Raw genomic sequence first — 22,254 nt, forward strand, 5'->3', positions numbered from 1 at the left:
AGAGCCAGATTCAAACCAGAGCCACTGTGTCCCTGGGCACACAGCTCTGCTAGTCTCAGGAACAGGTACCACTGCCACCCTTTACAGATTCGGAAGCCGTGGCTTGGAGGTGATGAGAGTTCTGTGCAGCAGGGCGAGGCTGGAACTCAAGGCTGAGTCCCCGCTGGTGATATCCTGCCCCCGCCCCCCCGCAAAACCTCAGCTTTGCAGCACTCTTTGGAGGAGACTTCCCCATACCCTCCACTGGGAGGGAAACACTGAACGCCAGAGACAGGAAGGACGCAAAGGAGGAAGGTGCGATCTGGGGGTTTTCAGGCGCTTTTGGCTGTAGAATCCCTTTACAAGTGCTTAGTGACCCAAAAGTTTATTGAAGAGATAAAAGTAGAGCTGCCTGCCCTCACCCCCATGGCATCCCCTGAACCACCTGCTGCACCCCCAGGTGGGATAGTGAGGCAACGAAGGGTTGATTTGGGGCCTTGTTCAAGGTCACGCTGACTTAGTCTAGGACCCAGGCTTCCCACATCTGCTCTGGGACAGTCCAAGGGAAATGAGGGGTCCAACTGCCTCTGCTTACCTGCCTCCAGCACCCCAGGCCGCCTGTTCCACCGCCCCACCACTGCTCCCGGATGGAGGGGTCCGACCTGGCCCGCAGCAGCCCGGGTGTCGATGTCACCGATCGGCAGGTGCCAAACTTCCTGCAACGGAAACCCAGGAAGTACACTGGACAAGAACACACGCCCTTTGTCTGCCAGCTCAGAGGCTCTGCTGCCCTCCACCCTCCCTGCCAGGCTCACAAGGGCTTTCTTCTCCCTCATATGACCCCAGCAGGCAAGGGGCTCAATCTTCTATTAGGATGGTGGCAGCTGAGACCCTGAGTGGCAGGGAAGGGGTGGAAGAGAGGTTTGAGGTCTTGCCGGGGCGGGGGTGGTACCTCCACAGTGGAGAGCTTTGACTGAGCAGACACTGGCCGGGCACCTACTGTGTGCAATGCATGAGTCAAGGAGACAACAGGATCAAATCAGACATGATCAGTCCTTGTCCCCACAGACCTTACAGGGAGGTTGGGTAAAGCAAACCATAAAGTAAATTAACATAATAATAACCAATAGTAAAATGTGCTATGAAGGAATGGACAAGAGTCTGAGACAAAAGGGGATGGCTGGGGATGAAGTGGGGGTGGGAGAACCTCTCTGAGGAGGTGAGGGTTAAGTTGAGATGGGGAGGAGCCAGTGTGAGAATAGGGACGAATATTCCCAGGGAAAGGGGGCAGAGGGGAAATCTTGGGCTTTCAAGGTCAGACATCAGCTTGGCAGACAGCCTCAGAAGCCCCTTGGGCCTCCCAGCTTCTTCCTCCATCCCCCATCCTCCACCCTACCTGCATGGAGTCAGGTCAGTCCAATGCCTATTTCCTGGGTGCTGCTGTGTGTGGGGCGGTGTGCTAGGCAGGGCAGGGAGAGGAGCAGCATAGAGAAAAGGGAGCTCCCCCATGGTGTCTGGGTCAGATGGGGACACAGATACAGCTGTGAGTAACATCAGTATCTGGAAGCGATTCCAGCTCTGCCGTTTGCCAACCTTGGGCAAATCACGTCTTTCTGGGCCTCAGTTTCTTCTTGCAAAAGAGGGGTTGCAAACCCAGGTTTGTCCCTTGTGGCTTCATAGCGAGAATCTGGTGGGGTAAATGTGGGTAAAAATACCTGGTGCTCAGTAGGTGTTCAAAGATGAATTCCTTTGCTCTCCCCACCACATAAAGGATAGAAGTTTTAGTAAGAGGGACAGTGCTGAACGGAAGGGAAGGACGTGACTTCGTCCTGCAAGAGAATCCAAGGAACATCCATGGCTCCTGATAGCCCGGCACAGCTTTCCCTGCTTCTGATAACCACTCAGTTTCTGTTTGGGGAACCTCTCTTCCACTCTCAGTGCCTGGGGTTAAGATGGGACTCCTACATCCCCTGGCTCTGCAGATGTATGTATACATGACCTATGTCTAGCCAATCATGGTGGCTGTTAGTTCTAAAATAAGCTCTCTGGGCTTGTTGACTGGCAGAATACAAGCTTGACACCACCTTTGCACCCCACTTGGACCACCACAGAGGACAGCAGAGCAAAGAGATAAAGAAAGATAACTGATTTCATCACTTAAGTTGCTGGATCCAGCCATGCCTGCAATCCTACTACCAGACCTCCAGAGTCAATGCATTTTTTTCCCCTTACTTTTTATTTTTTATTCTTTTGAGACAGAGTCTTGCTCTGTCACCCAGACTGGAGTACAACTATGGGCTCCCTTACTTTTTCTTATCTTTTTTTTTTTTTGAGACGGAGTCTCACTCTGTCGCCCAGGCTGGAGTCCAGTGGCATGATCTCAGCTCACTGCAAGCTCCGCCTCCTGGGTTCACGCCATTCTCCTGCCTCAGCCTCCCGAGTAGCTGGGACTGCAGGCACCCGCCACTACGCCTGGCTAATTTTTTGTATTTTTAGTAGAGACAAGGTTTCAGCGTGTTAGCCAGGATGGTCTCGATCTCCTGACCTCGTGATCCACCCGCCTCGGCCTCCCAAAGTGCTGGGATTACAGGCTTGAGCCACCATGCCCGGCCTTTTTTTTTTTTTTTTTTTTTTGAGACAGAGTCTTGCTCTGTCACTCAGGCTGGAGTGCAGTGGCATGATCTCCTGCCTCAGCCTCCCCAGCAGCTGGGACTATAGGCGCACGCCACCATGCCTGGCTAATTTTTTGTATTTTTTTTTTTTTTTTAGTAGAGACGGGGTTTCACCGTGTTAGTCAGGATGGTCTCAATCTCCTGACCTCGTGATCCACCCACCTCGGCCTCCCAAAGTGCTGGGATTACAGGCATGAGCCACCATGCCTGGCCCTTACTTTTTGTTAAACCAGTTAAAATTGTATTTCTCCAGTTATTTGTTGCGCTTTTTCTCCTTGTTCTAAATAAATAGTCATGAGGCTAGGTGCAGTGGCTCGCGCCTATAATCATAGCACTTTGGGAGGCCGAGGCAGGCAGATCATTTGAGGTCAGGAGTTTGAAAACAGCCTGGCCAACATGTCAAAACCCTGTCTCTACTAGAAATACAAAAATTAGCCAGGCATGGTGCCTGTAATCCCAGGTACTCAGGAGGCTGAGGCAGGAGAATTGCTTGAATCTGGGAGGCAGAGGTTGCAGTGAGCTGAGATCGCACCACTGTACTCCAGCTTGGGTGACAAGAGCCAAACTCTGTCTCAAAAAAAAAAAATTAGCTCGGTGTGGTGGCAGTCACCTGTAATCCCAGCTACTCGGGAGGCTGAGGCAGGAGAATTGCTTGAACCCTGGAGGTGAAGGTTGCAGTGAGCCGAGATCCTACCACTACACTCCAGCCTAGACAACGCGAGATGCCACCAAAAAAGAAAAAAGGAAAAAAAGGCAAGTGGGAATTGACCAGGCCACAGCTAGAACCACATGGTGTCCACTCTCAGGCTCCAATCCTGTGTCCAACTGCCTCACCCAGGCAGATCCCAGCTTGCCAAGACCTGGCTGTGACAATATTGTCTGGGTGTTAATCCCCCTCAGGTTTAGGGGCCTGAACTGGCTCTGACCAGGCGTGCTGGTTCCCACGGCCAGGCCGTCCACTCAGCAAATCAGCACAGGCTCCAGGGTGAGGAGGGTGAGAAGTGTGGGAGAGGCCAAGGAGGGGCCTGAGGCTCAGCGGACTGAGGGGGCCCCTCCTCACCCTAGGCCTTGCCAGTCAGGGCCCCTCTGCCCCTTATTTGGGAGGGTCTCTGAGCCAGCCCCAAACCCTCACTGATCCCAGCCCCCTCCTTGAGCCCCCATCCCACTGGGATCCTCCACTCCCAGCAGCATCTATCCCACCATCCACCCTTGCTGATCTATCTCCACACCCTCAAGCCCTGAGCCTTCTCCTTACTAAAGCACAACGTGGCCTGGGACCTGCCGTTGCCCCTGTGGGTCTCCCCGTCTTCTCTCTTAGCCAGTGGTGGGCTTATTGTGAAGTTAATAAAACTTATGCTCATGGCCTTACTTCCATGGCCCCTGTGAAGGCTGGGAGTTGCTCGGAGTTACAGAGTGTTCTAGACAAGGAGGGAAGCTGGTTTCACTCAGGAAGCATGTCCATGAAGCAGGCCTAGCAAACTGTCCAGGGAGACATCAGAAGAAGGACCCAAATCTCCAAGTCTCCAGTCATTTGTTGTGCTTTTTCTCCTTGTTCTAAATAGTCACTTTTGGCCAGGCACAGTGGCTCAAGCCTGTAATCCTAGCATTTTGGGAGGCTGAGGCGGGCGGATCACCTGACTTCAGGAGTTCAAGACCATCCTGGCCAACATGGTGAAACCCCGTCTCTACTAAAAATACAAAAATTAGCCGGCCGTGGTGGTGTGCGCCTGTAATCCCAGGTACTCAGTAGGCTGAGGCAGGATAATCGCTTGAACTCAGGAGGCGGAGGTTGCAGTGAGCTGAGATTGTGCCATTGCACTCCAGCCTGGGCAACATAGTGAGGCTCTGTTCTCCCCCCTACCCCCCAAAAAAATAGTCACTTTCATACGAATTCTGTATCATTTTTCCTAAAGGGAGTCCTTAAAATTGGATCTGCCTTGCTGTTTTTATTTTATTTTATTTTGAGATGGGATCTTGCTCTATTGCCAAGGCTGGAGTGCAATGGTGTGATTATGGTTCACTGCAGCCTCCACCTCCTGGACCCAAGTGATCCTCCCACCCCAGCCTCCTGAGCAGCTGAGAGTACAGGCACATGCCACCATGCCCAGCTATCTTATTTATTTATTTATTTTTTGAGATGGAGTCTCGCTCTGTCACCCAGGCTGGAGTGCAGTGGCGCGATCTCAGCTCACTGCAAGCTCCACCTCCTGGGTTCACGCCATTCTCCTGCCTCAGCCTCCTGAGTAACTGGGACTACAGGAGCCCTCCACCATGCCCAGCTAGTTTTTTGTATTTTTAGTAGAGATGAAGTTTCACCATGTTAGCCAGGATGGTCTCAAACTCCTGACCTCGTGATCCACCTGCCTCAACCTCCCAAAGTGTAATTTTTTTTTTATTATTTGTAGAGATGAGGTCTCACTATGTTGCCCAGACTGGCCTTGAACTCCTGGGCTCACGACATCCTCCTGTCTTGGCCTCCCAAAGTGTTGGGATTACAGGCGTGAGCCACTACACCTGGCCCATATGCCTCACTCTTATTCTTTACAATCCCCTCTTCTCACAGTAGCCAGAACACCTCACTAAAGCAGCATCTAACACTCTTCTGTGCATAGACCTCTGTGGCTCCTCGTTGCTCTCCGGGACAACGCCAAGCCCCTCCCCCTGGCCCTGTGTGATCCCACCCCAAACCACCCCTGAGACAGCATCTCCCACCACTGCACCCCTCACCCGCTCTGCTGCAGCGGCACTGACCCCTCCTTAGTCCTTCAGTCCACTCTGGAGCCTTGAAACCTGCCTGGGCTTCAATACCATCCCCTTGGCCTGGGAATGCCTGTCTTCTCACCTGGGTTACTCCAAATGCTTCCAAACTATTCTGAAAACAGCCACGAGAGGACTCCTCTCAACATGTACATCAGCTTCCGTCATGTCCTCATGCAAAACTCTCCACTGGCTCTCCTCAGGGCAATGCAATCCAAAGCCTCGCCCAGCGCTCCAGGCCCTGCCGCTCCACCCTCTCTAGCTCTGTCACCCAGGGTGGAGTGCAGTGGTGCGATCTGGGCTCACTGCAACCTCTGCTCCTGAGTTCAAGCAATTCTCTGCCTCAGCCTCCTGGGTTCAAGCAGTTCTCTGCCTCAGCCTCCTGGGTTCAAGCAGTTCTCAAGCAGGGATTACAGACACCTGCCACCACGCCTGGCTAATTTTGGTATCTTTAGTAGAGACGGGGTTTCACCATCTTGGCCAGGCTGGTCTTGAATTCCTGACCTCGTGATCCACCCACCTCAGCTTCCCAAAGTGCTGGGATTACAGGCACGTGCCACTGTGCCCTGCTCTACCACCTTCCTAAATCCCCTGGCCTGTTCCTGCCACAAGGCCCTTGCTGAGCTGGGAAGTTCTTCCCTCCGCTGTTTGCTTGGTTGCCCCCTGACTCTGTTCAGGTCTCTGCTCCAATGCCTCCTCCTCACAGGAGCCCTCCGTGGACGGCAGCTTCTGAGATGCCCCCAGGATCCCCACCTCCTGGGATCCATGCCCTCCCCTCAGGTGGGTGGGACCTGGGGACCTCTCCTCAGTGATAGATTGTGACCAAAACAGTAGGATGTCACTTTCAGCACTGAGTCACAAAAAGAGCGCAGCAGCTTGGGCTTGCTTGTCCTCCACCCCTCTCCCTGGCCGGCTCTGAGGAAAGTCAGCTGCCACGCTGTAGGGCTGCCCTGCAGGAGGCCCAAGTGGCAGGGAAGAAGGGAGGCCCTGGGCCTTAAGATGACTCCACAGCCTCGGTGACACCTTGACAGCAGCCCTGAGACGTAGGACCTGGCTCAGCAGCACCCAGATCCCTGACCCACAGAAAGAGCAAGATGATCAATGTCTGTGGTTTTAAACTCTTCAAGTTTGGGGGTAATTTGTGACGCAGCTGTAGATAACAAATACACCTTCTCTCACTCCTGCCCACCCCACCCACCCCCCGTTGTCACTCTGTCCCCTGACCCGGCTTTAATTTTGTTTGTTTGTTTGTTTGTTTGTTTTGAGATAGAGTCTCACTCTGATGTCCGGCTAAAGTGCAGTGGCACAATCTCAGTTCACTACAACCTCCGCCTCCCGGGTTCAAGCGATTCTCCTGCCTCAGCCTCCCAAGTAGCTGGGATTACAGGCATGCGCCACCACACCCAGCTAATTTTGTATTTTTAGTAGATTTCTCCATGTTAGTCAGGCTGGTCTCGAACTCCTGGCCTCAGGCGATCCACCCGCCTCAGCCTCCCAAAATGCTGGGATTACAGGCTTGAGCCACTGCGCCCAGCCTCCGGCTTTACTTTTCTTTGCACATTTTGTGGAGGGGAACCTCTCTTACTCCTCCCAGCATCCCCAATGCCAGCCTAATGCCTGGCTCCACGCAGCTACTCAGTGATGACTTACTAAATGAATGAATGGGTGAAGAAATGCAAGGCCTCAGAAAGAAAATGCCAGAGCTCAGAAAAGCCAGAAGTAGGGGGCTTAGGATGGGGAGGCCGGCTTACCCCAATCCCAGCCGCCCAGGGGTCACTACCCACTTTACGCAGGGCCTAGGGACACTGGTCCCCAACCTCTTCAGCACGATGTTGCCCTGACCCTAGGATCTTGGTCCTGGAGGTCAGGGCCCAGGGGTCAGGGTCTTAGGGTCCCCATGAGGTACTGGTCCCAGCCTCATGCTTTGCCCAGACCACACAATTTGGATTGTCCTAGGCCTGCTGGACTTCAGGCCTATTTTTCTCCATTTGGTGTGGAGATTTGCTAAATGCCTCATTTATTTTATTTATTTATTTTTTTTTTTTTGAGGCGGAGTCTCGCTCTGTCGCCGGGACTGGAGTGCAGTGGCCGGATCTCAGCTCACTGCAAGCTCCGCCTCCTGGGTTTACGCCATTCTCCTGCCTCAGCCTCCCGAGTAGCTGGGACTACAGGCGCCCGCCACCTCACCCGGCTAGTTTTTTTTGTATTTTTAGTAGAGACGGGGTTTCACCGTGATAGTCAGGATGGTCTCGATCTCCTGACCTCGTGATCCGCCCGTCTCGGCCTCCCAAAGTGCTGGGATTACAGGCTTGAGCCACCGCGCCCGGCAAATGCCTCATTTAGAGTGAGCTCATTTTATGCCCTTGTCAGTATTTTCACGAAAATATTTCGATAAGAAAAGAATGCTATTCCAGCCCACGTGTCCTGATTTTTGTTTGGAAAACAATCCCTGTGCCCATAAAAAGGAAAGGACTGCTGAGTCCAGTCCCCTCCTGGTCCTGTCCCTAACGGGGCCCAGGCTGTGCCAGATCGAGAGGCTGAAGCACATTCCAGCAAAAACACTGGCCCCTGCTTGGAACCCAGAGCCCAGTCTGGGTCCGGCAAGGGGCTGGCCCTGTGCCCACCTAGCTGAGCCATTTCCTCCCAGACTGGGGCACATTTCCTGCCCGGAGGGAACAGAGCGCATTCCCAGGCCGGGTGGACTGGGTCCTGTACTGGGGGAGGGGATTCCATAGGCATTTCCCCGACCCCAGCGACCACACCCTGGGACGAGAGGCCTGTCCTGGTGGTAGGGCTAGGAGCACGGTTCAAAGGGTGGGCTGGAGCTGTCCAAGGGGTGGCCATTCTTGGGGGAATGCACTGAAACCACCCAGCCCAGCCTTGGGTGCAGCCTGCTCTGTATCCCAGGTGCGCTGAGCGTAGAGCGTTAAGGATCCTTGGGTTACCCCTGCCTGCTCCCAAGCAGCAGTCTTCGGGTGAATGTGGTGCCTTTGTTGAGAGGGAGGGACCCATCACAGCCTGGAATCCTCAAGGTGCCCTCTCCAGGCCTCCCCTCCTCCCTAACGCCTTCCTGGCCACCCCCACACCTCTCAGACCTCCTCCAGAAAGGCCACTGGCTGGGAGGCTCCTTTGCCCTATGGGGCTTCCCCTAGGAAAGGGCCCTGAGGTGCAGCCCTGGATCCCCATAGAATCAAAGGGCCCTGGGGGCTGGGGCTGGGCTCCCTTGCACCAAAGTGGCTGCAACCATATTCCAGAGCCTGCCAGTAATGGAGCCATATTTCTCATCTCTGTTAGTTTCCCTGGCCCCAGATTTTCAACAAGGAGAGAGTAGCAGGCAGCATTCAAAGCACTTGAGTCTGGGGGCCAGGCCACCTGGATTCAAATCCTAGCTTTGCTACCTAATGCCTGTGCGCCCTTGAGCAAGTCACTTAACCTCTGTGAACCTCAGTTTCTGACTCTGTAAAAAGGGATAACAGGGCCTGCCTCTTGGGGCTAATGTCAAAAAGAAATGAAACAGGGAAAGTACCTGGCACATGGCAGTGGTCATTCTTCTGCCAGGCTCAGAGAGGGGCAGCGGCTTGTCCAAGATCACACAGAAGGTAGGCAGAGGAGCTGGTACCCAACCCTTTGGCCTTCCTGAGCTGGGCCCTGAACGGGCTGAGATGGGAAGGATGCTCATGGCCTTCAAGAAGTCAGGGTTGGGGCTGGGGACCACAGAGCACCCAGCAGAGGCCTGGTCAGCACTGTGCGTCCTTCAGCTGTTTCCCAGCCTGGGATGGGAGAAGACATGGCTGCTATCCACCCACGACTGCAGCTGGGTGCCAGACCACGTGTCCATCTCCACCGTCCCCCTCACCTCCTCACCACTCTACCCAGTTCTCTACCCAGAATGGTTTTTCTCAGTCTGCAAGGGGCCATGTCCCCGAGGAGACCCAGCCCAGGCCAGCCTGAGGCACATATCCCAGGACCTGTCAGAAGAGTTGTATGGTCTCAGAAAAGCCTCTTTCCCTCTCTCTGTGTTTGTGATTATTCTTTGTTGTTGTTGTTTTGTTTCTGAGACAGAGTCTTACTGTGTTGCCCAGGCTGGAGAGTGGCGGCATGATCTCGGCTCACTGCAACCTCCGCCTCCTGGGTTCAAGCAGTTCTCCTGCCTCAGCCTCCTCAGTAGCTAGGATTACAGGCATGAGGCACCATGCCCAGCTAATTTTTGTATTTTTGGTAGAGACAGGGTTTTGCCATCTTGGCCAGGCTGGTCTTGAACCCCTGATCTTAGGTGATCTGCCCGCCTTAGCCTCCTCAAGTATTGGGATTACAGGCATGAGCCACCACGCCCGGCCTCTGTGTGTTCGTGATTCTAAGCACAGGTGGAGAAAGTCATCGTCTTTATTGTTCACGGAGAAGGGAAGGGAGACCAGTAAAGGGGGAGCCCTCCTGAGGATGCACCCCCCCACCCCTGCCCAGGAAGGCAGGTCTGAGGGGCTGCATCATTGCCCACCCTGAGGAAAAGAGGGTTCAACCAGGGACCCTCAGGTGTCCCCTCTCCAGAGGCTCCCATCACTAAATCCTGCCTTCCCTTCTCGGGGCTCCCAGGGCCTGCGTTGAGCTCCAGGCAGGGGGCCCAGCCCTGCCACTCTGCCTCCAGGCATTGCCCTGGGGTCAAGGCCTCGAAGGTCAGGCTGGTGGGCTTGAGACAGACTCTAGATCCTCCCTGAGGCAGGTCAGGAGGGGGCCGAACTCTGGGACTGGGGTGCCGAGGGCAGGGGCTGGCTTGGTGTTGACACTGGAGGCCTCCGGGATGGAAAATCCTGAGGAAAGGCATTGAGAATGACACCACCCATTCACCCATCCCGCTGGGGGCCTCGGGCCTCTAGTGACCGGGCACTTCCTCCCACTTGGGCCTCTGGGTTGCTGTTGGAGAGGGCTGTGGACAGGGTGGGGGGTGCTGGTGACCTGGAGGATAGCCCTGGCCTGGTGACCGAGGGTGGGAGAGGTGATTCCAGCTCCCTCTGCCCCTGACCCCCAACAGAGGTCACCCTGGCCCTGTCTTTTTTTTTTTTGGAGACAGAGTCTCACTCTGTTGTCCAGGCTGGAGCGCAGTGGCACGATCTTGGCTCACTGCAACCTCTGCCTCCTGGGTTCAAGTGATTCTCAGGCCTCAGCCTCCTGAGTATTTGGGATTACATGTGTGAGCGACCGTGCCCAGCTGGCTCGTCTTAAACTTGAGCCTCTTGAGGCTCCTGGGCTGTTTGAAGCAGAGATTGTCTGCGGGACACGTTGGACGGAGGTGCCCACCTGTATCTCGCAGAGGTCAAGTAGGGTGCGGACGCCCACCAGACACCAGAGCTCGCCCAGCAGGGAGACGAGGATGCCCAGCAGGTCCAGCCAGCGGCCCACGGTCAGCAGCAGCACGAAGAGGCCGCCCATGCGCACCAGCACCGTCTGCACTTTGCTCTGCAGGCCGGGGTGCTGCCGCTGCTCCTCTGTGGAATGCGGGTGCCTGTCACCGTCCAACCCCACACCCCGCACTGGACGCACCCTCCACAGGACAAGCCTTTCGCTCCTGTGCAGCCCTCCTCCCATCACAACCTCCTGGTCCCCACCCCTGCTCCGAGTATCTGCAGGGCACCAGGCGCTCTGCCTCCAGGACTCACTGCCCAGCCCACAAGCCTCCCACTGGTGCAGGCCAGAACCCTGCAGCCTCGCAGCCTCCCAGTGGCAGGAGTCGGCCTGACTCCTCTCTTTGCTGCACACCCGCCTCTAGTCCCTCAGTCAGCCCTGGCAACTCCTTCTGCCAAGCACATTCCCAGGTGAGCCCCTCTCATCACCCCCATGGACCCACCTGGGCTTAACCACTTTCCTCTTTCCAAGAAGTTTCCTTGCCAGACTCCTGGCTTCTGTTCTTTTTTTTTTTTTTTTTGAGACGGAGTCTTGCTCTGTTGCCCGGGCTGGAGTGCAGTGGCCGGATCTCAGCTCACTGCAAGCTCCGCCTCCCGGGTTTACGCCATTCTCCTGCCTCAGCCTCCTGAGTAGCTGGGACTACAGGCGCCCGCCACCTCGCCCGGCTAGTTTTTTTTTGTATTTTTAGTAGAGACGGGGTTTCACCGTGTTAGCCAGGATGGTCTCGATCTCCTGACCTCGTGATCCGCCCGTCTCGGCCTCCCAAAGTGCTGGGATTACAGGCTTGAGCCACCGCACCCGGCCTCTTTTTTTTTTTTTTTTTGGAGTGGAGTGCTGTGGCACGGTCTTGGTTCACTGCAACCTCCGCCTCCTGGGTTCAAGTGATTCTCCTGCCTCAGCCTCCCGAGTAGCTGGGATTACAGGCGCACGCCACCACACCCAGCTAATTTTTTGCATTTTTAGTAGAGATGGGGTTTTGCCATGTTGGCCAGGCTGGTTTTGAACTCCTGACCTCAAGTGATCCGTCTGCCTCAGCTTCCGAAAGTGTTGGGATTACAGGCGTGAGCCACCACGCTCAGCCCCATTCTTTTTTTTGTTTGTTTTTTGAGACAGAGTCCAGCTATTCGGGAGGCTGAGGCAGGAGAGTTGCTTGAACTCAGAGTTGGAGGTTGCAGTGAGCCGAGATCGTGCCACTGCACTCCAGCCTGGGCAACAGAGCAAGACTCCATCTCAAAACAAAACAAGATAGCAACAATGAAAATCCCTGCAGTAGGCTGGGCACTGTGGCTCATGCCTGTAATCCCAACATTTTGGGAGGCTGAGGTAGGTGGATTGCTTGAGCCCAAGAGTTCAAGACCTGCCTGGGCAACATGGCAAGACCCCCCCTTTTTTTTTTTTGAGACGGAGTTTCATTCCTGTTGCCCAGGCTGGAGTACAATGGTGCAATCTTGGCTCACTGCAACCTCTACCTCCCTGGTTCAAGCAATTCTGCCTCAGCCTCCCAAGTAGTGGGGATTACAGGCACCTGCCACCACACCTGGCTAAATTTTATATTTTTAGTAGAGACGGGGTTTCACCACGTTGGCCAAGCTGGTCTCGAACTCCTGACCTCAGGTGACCCACCTGCCTCGGCCTCCCAAAGCGCTGGGATTACAGACGTGAGTCACCACGCCCGGCCAAGACCCTTTCTTTCTTTCCTTTCTTTCCTTTCTCTCTTTCTTTCTTTTCTTTTTTTTCTTTCTTTTGAGACAGAATCTCTCTCTGTCACCCAGGCTGGAGTGCAGTGGTTCGATCCTGGCTCACTGCAACCTCCACCTCCTGGTTTCAAGCGATTCTTGTGCCTCAGCCTCCTAGGTAGCTGGATTACAGGCACAGACCACCACACTGGGCTAATTTTGTATGTTTAGTACAGGCAGGGTTTTACTATGTTGGTAGGCTGGTCTTGAACTCCTGACCTCAAGTGATTTGCCTGTCTCAGCCTCCGAAAGTGCAGAGATTATAGGCCTGGCTGACCCCTTCTCTACAAAAAATAAAATTAGCCTGGCACAGTGGTGTGTGTCTGTAATACCCACAATTTGGGAGGCTGAGGTGGGAGTTACGCTCTTGTTGCCCAGGCTGGAGCGCAATGGCACAATCTGGGCCACCAAGCAAGACCCTGTCTCAAAAAAACAGAAAGGCAAAACAAAACAAAAACACAAACAAACTTGTATAGCGGCCTCTCGTCAGGCTTCCCTGCCTGGCTGATGAGGGCTCTCCAACGGGCCCCTTCGAACCTGGCCAGCCTCACCCCTTTCCTGTGCCCTTGGGGTGACAGCCACACTGGACTCCTGAGGCTTGTTTGGCACTGCCATGCCCTCTCTCCCCTCTGGGCATTGACACATGCGGTTCTCTCTGTCCAAGATTCCCTTCCCTGCCTCACTTCTCTTAGGGATCTCCGCTCATCCTTCAAGGCCCAATCTAAAGGCTACCCCCTCAGGGTGCCCACAGCATGCTGCTTCTCTGCGCTGCCCCTGCCACACAGCCTCTGTCCTGACCAGGCTCTCTGGGATGGCAAGAGTGAGGGCTGACAGCTGTCGGCCACCCTGGAGCCTGGCCCAGACAGAGGAATGGCCCAGACAGTGCGTGGATGGAATGGACGGGCCCCGCAGGGCTCACCCTGCATGTAGATGACCAGCAGCGTGTAGCAGATGGTGAGCGGCGTCCAGAACCGCATGGCCTCCGAGGTGGTCAGGAAGTCCTGGTTGATGAGGGCCACAGCTGCCAGGTCACCCACGGCAAAGGCCACGGCCAGGGCGCGGCCCAGCAGCTGGGGGAGGCCGTGCGCACCGGCCAGCAGGCCCAGGCACACCCCACAGTAGTGCTGGCTGCTGTGCAGCTCGTAGAGGCGGCAGACGTGGCGGCGGAGGCGCCGGGCACCCAGACCCAGCAGCGTGGCCAGCCCGAGGCTCAGCAGCAGGTTCAGCGTGCGGTGAGGGGCGCCCTCCTGCAGGAAGCTCAGGCCGCAGGTCAGCCCGCAGCCCAGCGAGTACTGGCACAGCAGGTAAAGCTGCAGCCTCTTGGCAGCACCCCGGGAACCCTGCGGGGAGCACAGAAGAGGGGCCAAGATGTGGGGGCTGCCTCACTACAGGTGCTGTCCGCCACAGGAGGCCGGAGCCTGAAGGGACCTTGGGGATGGTTCCTAAAGGGGCCACATCGGCATCAGATGAAGCCCTAGGGGATCATCTCTCTCACCTTAATTTCAATCGTGTTTTTTTTATTTTGAGACAGAGTCTTGCTCTGTCACCCAGGCTGGAATGCAGTGGTGCCATCTCAGCTCACTGAAACCTCCGCCTCCTGAGTTCAAGCGATTGTCCTGCCTCAGCCTCCCAAGTAGCTGGGATTACAGGTATGTGCCACCACGCCCAGGTAATTTTTTTTTTTTTTTAGAGATGGGGTTTCTCCATGTTGGCCAGGCTTGTCTTGAAATCCTAACCTCAGGTGATCTGCCCGTCTCAGCCTCCCAAAGTGCTGGGATCACAGGCCTGAGCCACCGCGCCCGGCCTCCAATCACGTCTTAGTACTTGGGGCCCATCTGTTAGCTGAAGGGTGGTGGTTCAGAGTCTCAGAGACCTGGGTCCAAAGCCTGACTCTACCTGTTGACCACAAACAAGCCACATACTCTCTGAGCCTTAGTTTCCCCATCTGTGAAATGGGGAATCAGAGTAAACCTTTACCCCTGTGGCTGTGAGGATTCCATGATGCACACAGAGCACTTGGTGCAGGGCCTGGCATTCGGGGAGTCAGACCTATAGGAGCTGTCGCTCTTGTCTTCTTGGGACTGGGACTGTATCCCCTGTGAGTGTTGCTGCTTCAGCAGCCAAACCCGAGGGTGCAACCTGCAGCCTCTGTTCCCAGTCTTATGGAAAATACAGCGAACAGGCTGGGATGCTGGACCTGGGCTCAGCTGCCCACGTTCCAGTGGTGAGTCCGGGCTCTGGGCTGGGGAGTGATCCACCCACTGCCTTCCCAGAGGCCTCACCTTGTCCAGTGACAGCAGCATGGACACGGCCCGGAGGGAGAACTCAAGCACCACGAGGGCAGCCACCCGGGACCCCACAACTGTCAGAAACAGGGCCAGCCCTGCCAGGTGCACGGCTTCCAGCGAGGCCCACTGGGCCCGAAGCCGCTCCTTTTCGGGCCACCGCTGCGGGTCACTGTGGGGACAGAATGGGTGTGGGCAGGGGTGCAGAACTGCCACCCTCGACCCCTGGTGGGGGTCCCCGTTCCCCCAGCCACATTCCCTGTGGGGATGAGGTGGGAACTCACTTGGCACAGCCCACGAAGAAGTAAACTTTCAGGAGGCTGTTCAGGACCAAGACTCCAAGGGCCCCGATCAGGCCTGAGGGGGCAGGAGGGAGGCAGCAAGGCAGCGAGGCAGCATGCAGGGGTGTTAGGAGGGCAGGCTTGGTTGGTAGGGTCAGAGGAGGGGGCGGCCAAGGGTCAGGGGTGGCGGGAGACCAGGTGTGTGGGGTCCACCCTGCACTGCAAAGAGCTGGAAGGGGGTGGGGCCAAGGCAGGAATGGGGCGAGGTGCTCACCTTGCAGGAGGGAGTGGAGGAGGCTAGAACCCCACTCGAGGGAGGGGAGGCCGGGGAGCCAGGAGGGGAGGGATGGCAGGGAGAACATGGCAGCCCCGGAACGAGCCCCAGCCTCTGGCTAGGTCTGCGCAGGGACAGACCAACGTCACTGGGCAAAGGTGTCAGTGGAGGGAAGGAGAAAGGCTGGGAGGGGTCAAAGGCCCAGGGGAGGGGAGGGGAGGAGAGCCAGGGGTGTTAACCCTTTGAGGACCAGAAGGGCAAGGTCCCAGCTCCAAGGGACAGGTGTCTCTGGGCTGGTCTGTGGTCTCTGTCCCTGCTAAAAGTCTGGCATCCACTTTACTTGAAATCTTCCTTGAGGGAGGCCAGGCGCAGGGGCTCACACCTGTAATCCCAGCATTTTGGGAGGCCGAGGCAGGTGAATCATGAGGTCGGGAGTTCGAGACCAGCCTGACCAATATGGTGAGCCTCATCTCTATTAAAAATACAAAAAATTAGCCGGGCATGGTGGCAGGCACCTGTAATCCCAGCTACTCTGGAGACTGAGGCAGGAGAATGGCTTGAACCCAGGAGGCGGAGGTTGCAGTGAGCCGAGATCATGCCATTGCACTCCAGCCTGGGCAACAGAGTAAGACTCTGTCTCGAAAGAAAGGGGGGGGGGGGGGGGGGGGGGGGGGGCAGGAAGGAAGAAAGGAAAAGAAAAGAAAGAAATCTTCCTGCTGGGCGCGGTGGCTCAAGCCTGTAATCCCAGCACTTTGGGAGGCCGAGACGGGCGGATCACGAGGTCAGGAGATCGAGACCATCCTGGCTAACACGGTGAAACCCCATCTCTACTAAAAACTACAAAAAACTAGCCAGGTGAGGTGGCGGGCGCCTATAGTCCCAGCTACTCGGGAGGCTGAGGCAGGAGAATGGCGTGAACCCAGGAGGTGGAGCTTGCAGTGAGCTGAGATCCGGCCACTGCACTCCAGCCTGGGCGACAGAGCAAGACTTCATCTCAAAAAAAAAAGAAAGAAAGAAAGAAATCTTCCTTGAGGGCTTGGGCCACCCAATGCCCCCTCGAAGCCCCGGGCTCCATCTGTCTTGCCCAGCCTTAGGTGTGGGTCCTTCCTCTCGCAGTCTGAAGTGTGGGCTCTGCTCCTTCAGCCCAGGGTCTGAGAGTAGGGACTCTATCCCCCCATAGCTGGAGATCAGCGGTGCCCTCTCAGCCTGAGGTCTGGGGCTCTCTTTCCCCCACAGCCAGAGGTCAGTTCTGCCTGCTTTTTGTAAGGTCTGGTTCCACCTTCCCAAAGCCTTCTGCCCAGCTCTGACCCGGTGTGGAATCTCCCGCAGCCGGAGCCCACCTGAGCCTTCTCCTCGCACAGGCCGGGGCCGCACTTCTTGATGCTCCTCCCTGGGTCCACTAGGTGGCAGGCCTCACCTGGGTCCGGCGGGGCGGGGCCGAACGGGTGGATACGGCTCCCATCCTGCTTTCACAAACGAAAAGGGCAGAGGGAGCAGAAGGTGGGGGTCAGGGACGGGGGAGACTGAGATTGGCCACCAAGGGGGTTCGCTGAAGTAAACAAAATATAAAACTTTATTGGAGTGTGCAGTAGCAGGTGTTCCTGGGAGTAACCCTTACAGACTTGGGGTGTGGCTGGGAGGGTAGGTGGGGCTGCTTGGCAGCAGTGCTGCCCCTGCCAGGGAGTTGGTGTCCATCTCTGCAGTGCGAAGGTTGGTGTGGTGTTGAGAGCACACCCATGGGGAGTGGTGCTCAGTCTAGAGAAAGGGCCCAGGGTCTGCTGCTGGCCCTGACACATTGCTTCCCTTTCCCGGGCCTCAGTACCCTCATCTGAACAATGGGCACTCGGAGTTCCTTTCAGGCTTGTCAGGATATGTGCAAATGCCCACAGTACGGGCTGCTGGGAGGCCCTCCGTGAGAGCCCTTAGATGATGTTGGCTGAGGCCGGGCGTGGTGGCTCACGCCTGTAATCCCAGCACTTTGGGAGGCCGAGGTGAGCAGCAAGGTCCAGAGTTCGAGACCCGCCTGGCCAACACAGTGAAAGCCCATCTCTACTAAAAATACAAAATTAGCTGGGCATGGTGGTGCACGCCTGTAGTCCCAGCAACTCGGGAGGCTGAGGCAGGAGAATCACTTGAACCTGGGAGGTGGAGGTTGTGGTGAGCTGAGATTGCACCACTGCACTCCAGCCTGAGCAACAAAGCGAGATTCCATCTCAAAAAAAAAAAAAAAAAGAGATGATGCTGGCTGAACTGTGGCCCCTGCAAATGTGCATGTTGAAGTCCTACCCCCTAGTAGCTCAGGATGTGACTGCATATGGAGATAGGCTCTTGACAGAGATGATTAAGTTAAAATTGGGCCAAATGAGGTGGCTCATGCCTGTAATCCCAGCACTTTGGGAGGCTGAGGCCAGTGGATCACTTGAGGTCAGGAGTTCGAGACCAGTCTGGCCAACATGGCGAAACCCCGTCTCTACTAAAGATACAAAAATTAGCCGGGTGTGGTGGTGGGCGCCTGTAGTCCCAGCTATGCGGGAGGCTGAGGCAGGAGAATTGCTTGAACCTGGAAGGCCAAGGTTTCAGTGAACCGAGATCATGCCACTGTACTCCAGTTTGCGTGACAGAGTGAGACTTCGTCTCAAAAAAAAAAAAAAAATTAAAGTGGGGTCATGAGGGTGGGCCCTAAGCCAACATGATCTGTGTCCTTATAAGAGGAGGAGATCAGGACCCAGACGCACATCAAGGGACCACCATGTGCAGACACAGGGAGAAGGCGGCATCTGCAAGCCACGGACAGAAACCTCAGAAGAAATCAGCCTGCTGACAGCTTGGTCTCCAGCATCCAGCCTCCAGAACCGTGAGAAAATACATTCCTATTGTCTAAGTTGCCCCGTATGTGGTTCTTTGCTACAGATGCCCCAGCAAATAAGGCAGGTGACGACACCACAGCCTCCTGGTGCACCCCAGCTCTCGCCATGGCACAGCGACCCCTACAAGCAGTCCGGACCCATGGGCCTGTCACAGTCACACACTTGTCAAGCGCATAGGTCTGGGGTGAGCAGGGCTAAGCTCCAGTCCTGGCTCTGCCACTTCAAAATTGTGTGGCTGTGGTCAAAGCCACATCACCACTCTCAGCCTTGGCTTTCTGATGGTAAAAGAGGTAAAAGTGCTGGCCTCGCGCTGCTGTCTGAGGCCTAAGTGAGCCGATGTGTGTAAGTTACTGGGCCTATGCCGTGTGCATGCCCGCAGCAGTTGCTATAACTGAGTAAGGCTCTGGGATGTGGTGACCCAGTACACCGTACAGAGAAGGAAGAGAACTGTCTGGAAGACAGAATGGGTGGTAACTTGGAGTGGATGCTCTGGCCCTGGGTGGGCCAAGGGGTTGGGTGGACCAGAGCTGTCCACACTCTCCCGGGCCTCTGGCAAGGCCCGGGCCCACGGCCCGCCCTGGGACAGCCAGTTGTGCTGGAGCAGGCCCTCACTTCCAGCCAAATGCCGAGCCGTGTCAGGATGTGGGAGTGAGGGCCGCCGTCTAGGTGCCCTGGTGCTGGGCCCGCCCAGCCAGTTTCCGAAGCTCGTCCCAGAAGAGCATGCTGAGGATAGTGTGGGGACCCAGGCGCAGGTAGGCCGGGCCCAGGCCCTTGTAGAACGCCAGGGGTCCCTCTTGCCGCCAGATCTTCACCATGCAGTCGGTGAGGCCCCCATAGAGCTGGCCCTGGGGAAACACAGGGGGTGAGTGTTACTACAGGGGCCGTGAGGCCCTGGCTGGCGCCACGTCTCGGCACACGGGTCAGTTTCACCCCCACACACCCTATGGACAGCACATCTGTACTGGGCACATGTGTGAGGCTGCGGTGCCATGAGAAGGCTGTAAGATCGGGCCTAGATTCCGGTTCTGGCTCCCCCACTTACCAGCTGGGGGAACTCATGCAAGTCACTTGATCTGAGCCTCAGTTTCCTCATCAGGAAGATGAATGTGATTTTAAGGATGGAATAAAATCCAGATGTGAAAGCGCTTAGCCTGTGCTTGGGACATGGGGGCTCAGCAAACAAGCCCAGTTAACGTGTTTGCAGGCATGGCCTGTGTCTGCATGTCTCTGGCTGTGCATGTGTGAGTGTGTGTGTGTGTTGGGGGAGGGTGCTCCCAGCTCCCCACATCCTCCCCTAGACCCACTCCTGCTCACCCTGCCAGCTCTGTCCACTGGCTGATTGTATAGCCGTGTGCTGACCACATCGAAGGGGGTCATGACGACAACCACGGCGATGCTGCTAATCATGCCTCCTGCCAGGGCCACCAGCCAGCTGTCCTCCGGGAGCCACTGTGGGGATGGCACAGGTGTGGACCCCTGCATCTGCCCTCTACCCACCCACGTGGTGCCCTCCCGACCTCCTACCACACAGGGGCTAAAAGGGCTGCAGAAAGGGGAGCAGATGGGGCCCCTCCAGCCATCCCCCAGCCCTGCCACCCTGAGCTCCTTCTCAGCTTTGGGGTTCACTGCTGACCCCCCACTCCTGCTGGTACCAAGGGTCAGAGTCATGACTCTGAGGGCAGAGGCAGGGCCCCATCTGTTGCCACCCCCTGGTCTTCCCCGTGTGGAAGGAGGCAGGTGGTCCCCCTCAGTCCCGTGTGCCTCTGTGGGTAGGCACAGGTATCCCCAGCTCCTCACCTGTTGCTTCTGCACCCAGGCCTTGGCAGAGGTGAAGGTGGCCAGCTGGGCAGCTGAGCCCACCATGACTCGGGGCACAGCCCCACCAACGCCCTGCCACAGCCCCAGCAGCCCTTGCTGCCGCCAGATGGTCTCCAAGGCACCCAGGACAGTCTGTGGGGAGAGGGCACGGGGTCACTGGCCACCCCTGCCCAGGCTGGAAGCATGCCCAGTCCGTGCCCCCAGGGAGAGTGGCAGGCCTCACCTGGTGATTGTGCTGGTGTCCCACAGCCATTGCGGCCACTGTCTGGGCTTGCAGCTGTGTTTTGATCTGTAGGAGCAGAGGGGATATGGGGTGTGGGGATGGAGCCTGGGACAGCCAGGATAAGCTGTGTGAGTTGAGGGTGCCCCCGCCCCCGTGCCCCTGAAACTCAGAGCTCTGTGGTCCCTAGCCTGAGGCTTAGGGGTCATGTGAAATCGGGTTGAGGTGCAGCTCTGGGGTCGGCCTGGGTTTTGCATCTCAGCGTGACTTGGAGCAAGTTACTTAACCTTCTCTGGACTTCAATTCTGTCACGGTTGGAAGCTGTTCTGAGGATTAAGTGAGACAATGAGTCCCCAGCACCAGCCAAGGACAAGGCAAGCCTTTGCTCAAGGGTAGCTTTTTTCTTTTTCTTTCTTTCTTTCTTTTTTTTTTTTTTGAGACAGAGTCTTGCTCTGTTGCCCAGGCTGAAGTGCAGTGCCACGATCTCGGCTCACTGCAACCTCTGCCAGCCAGGCTCAAGCAATTCTCCTGCCTCAGCCTCCCCAGTAGCTGGGATTACAGGCATGCATCACCACACCCAGCTAATTTTTGTATTTTTAGTAGAGACAGGGTTTCACCATGTCGGCCAGGCTGGTCTCAAACTCCTGACCTCAGGTGATCTGCCCACCTTGGCCTCCCAAAGTGTTGGGATTACTGGCATGAGCCACTGCGCCCAGCCAAGGGTAGCTTTTTTCAAAACATTTTTTAAAAATTTTTTATTTGTTTTGGGCGGCCCTGAGGCGCCCCTGCAGAGTGCAGGTGAGGAGGAGGCCCTCAAGGGTAGTTTTTATTCTTATCGTACACGAGGCCGCACAGGAAGAGAAGTAACCAAGCCAGGATTTGGGCCAGCATATCTGCCACCCTCTGCCCCCTCCCCTGGCTCAGGACCAGTGGGGCAGGGTCCACAGGAGAGCATGGATCAGAGCAAGGCCCTGGTGCCCTGGGCCAAGGGGCAGATTCCAGGCCTGGGCTAAGGTGTTCCAGGGAGCAGCCTCACCCAGGCTGCCCCACCCCACCCAGGCTGCCCCACCCCACCCAGGTCCACTGAGCCCAGCCTTTGGAGGCTGCAGGGTCCCTGCAGGACCTGGGTCATGGGATGGTGGAGGATGGAAACAAGCCACTCACCAGGTAAGCAGGGCTCCCCACGAAGGCTCCCAGTGCCCCTGCCACGGCTCCTGCAACCACGGTGCCACCTGGTTGCTGCGTGAGGCCAGCCTGGCATGCCAGGCTATAGCAGTAGAAACGAACGCCGTTCATGAGGCCTTGGTACAGAAGCCCAGCAGCCAGTCCCTTCTGCAGGCCGCACAGCCCGTCTGCTCGGGCCACAGCAGCGACAGAGGCCATGAAGCCCCGGTAGGGCTGTGGGTAGGTGCCCCGGGCCTGCAGCTCCCCCTGCAGCTGCAGCCGTGTCTTCACCACCTCCAGGGGGTTGGTGAAGACACAGGCCAGGCAGCAGGCCGAGGCACCCAGCACCAGGTCCACTGCTGGGGGAACTGTCTCCACAGCCTCCGCACCAGTGGCCTTCTGTGCCCGGGCCAGGTGCATGGCACAGGCCCTGTGGTGGTGGCGTTCAGGCTGTCTGTAACCTTGCAGGGCCACGGGGCTGGGGTTTGCAGGGGCCCGAGGCCATATCTAGAGGGTAAGAGTTCTGGTCTGACAGGCCTGTGGTTGCCTGGAGTCCCTGGTCTATCTCAGCAGTCCACCTGCTCTGCTCAGCTGTTCCAGTGGTCTGCTGGAGCCTGGGACACGCCTCCACTCGCTGTGACCAATCCTAGCTGCTTCTGCGCTCACCCCTGCCAGCCGAGGGCGGGCCTGGACCCTGGGATCTGGGGGAAAGGTCACATGGGACTGGAGGGAGAGCTTGGATAGGGAGAAGGTGCCAACCAGCTCAGGCTCCTCCTCCTGGTCTCCCTCTGGCCCTGGGTAAAG

At 56.6% G+C, this 22,254-nt stretch overlaps 2 protein-coding genes and 1 long non-coding RNA gene across 3 annotated transcripts; 1 reads left to right on the forward strand and 2 right to left on the reverse strand.

Moving 5' to 3' along the window:
• Positions 1 to 7,925: 7,925 nt before the first annotated feature.
• Positions 7,926 to 18,262, forward strand: LOC111527281. The gene is made up of 2 exons (XR_002726615.1): positions 7,926 to 8,383; positions 18,091 to 18,262. It is a non-coding gene; the product is annotated as an uncharacterized LOC111527281 (long non-coding RNA).
• TMEM82 (transmembrane protein 82) lies at positions 9,776 to 15,537 on the reverse strand. Its single transcript, XM_023193495.2, has 6 exons — positions 15,382 to 15,537; positions 15,111 to 15,183; positions 14,824 to 14,998; positions 13,461 to 13,881; positions 10,701 to 10,888; positions 9,776 to 10,213 (listed from the first exon to the last, which is right to left on the reverse strand). The coding sequence occupies exons 1-6, from the start codon at positions 15,467 to 15,469 to the stop codon at positions 10,127 to 10,129; spliced, it is 1,032 nt and encodes a 343-aa protein (XP_023049263.1). The 5' UTR covers positions 15,470 to 15,537; the 3' UTR covers positions 9,776 to 10,126.
• Positions 16,932 to 22,056, reverse strand: SLC25A34 (solute carrier family 25 member 34). Its single transcript, XM_023193496.2, has 5 exons — positions 21,451 to 22,056; positions 20,290 to 20,355; positions 20,046 to 20,198; positions 19,563 to 19,697; positions 16,932 to 19,093 (listed from the first exon to the last, which is right to left on the reverse strand). Exons 1-5 carry the CDS (start codon positions 21,868 to 21,870, stop codon positions 18,911 to 18,913), a joined length of 957 nt encoding a protein of 318 aa, XP_023049264.1. The 5' UTR covers positions 21,871 to 22,056; the 3' UTR covers positions 16,932 to 18,910.
• Positions 22,057 to 22,254: the final 198 nt, after the last annotated feature.

The sequence above is a fragment of the Piliocolobus tephrosceles genome, chromosome 1 (assembly GCF_002776525.5).
Source record: "Piliocolobus tephrosceles isolate RC106 chromosome 1, ASM277652v3, whole genome shotgun sequence".
NCBI classification, from domain to species: Eukaryota; Metazoa; Chordata; class Mammalia; order Primates; family Cercopithecidae; genus Piliocolobus; species Piliocolobus tephrosceles.

Bases quoted from the DNA above. Each gene is read 5' to 3' on its own strand.
- TMEM82 (XM_023193495.2), bottom strand. From the start codon at position 15,469: ATGTTCTCCCTGCCATCCCTCCCCTCCTGGCTCCCCGGCCTCCCCTCC. The intron at 14,999-15,110 runs GTGAGTTCCCAC...CTGTCCCCACAG, and splicing joins TTCTTCGTGGGCTGTGCCAA to TGACCCGCAGCGGTGGCCCG. The intron at 10,889-13,460 runs GTGAGCCCTGCG...CGCATTCCACAG, and splicing joins GCTGGTCATCTACATGCAGG to AGGAGCAGCGGCAGCACCCC.
- SLC25A34 (XM_023193496.2), bottom strand. From the start codon at position 21,870: ATGCACCTGGCCCGGGCACAGAAGGCCACTGGTGCGGAGGCTGTGGAG. The intron at 20,199-20,289 runs GTGAGGCCTGCC...CTCTCCCCACAG, and splicing joins GACACCAGCACAATCACCAG to ACTGTCCTGGGTGCCTTGGA. The intron at 19,094-19,562 runs GTGAGCAGGAGT...GTGTTTCCCCAG, and splicing joins CAGTGGACAGAGCTGGCAGG to GGCCAGCTCTATGGGGGCCT.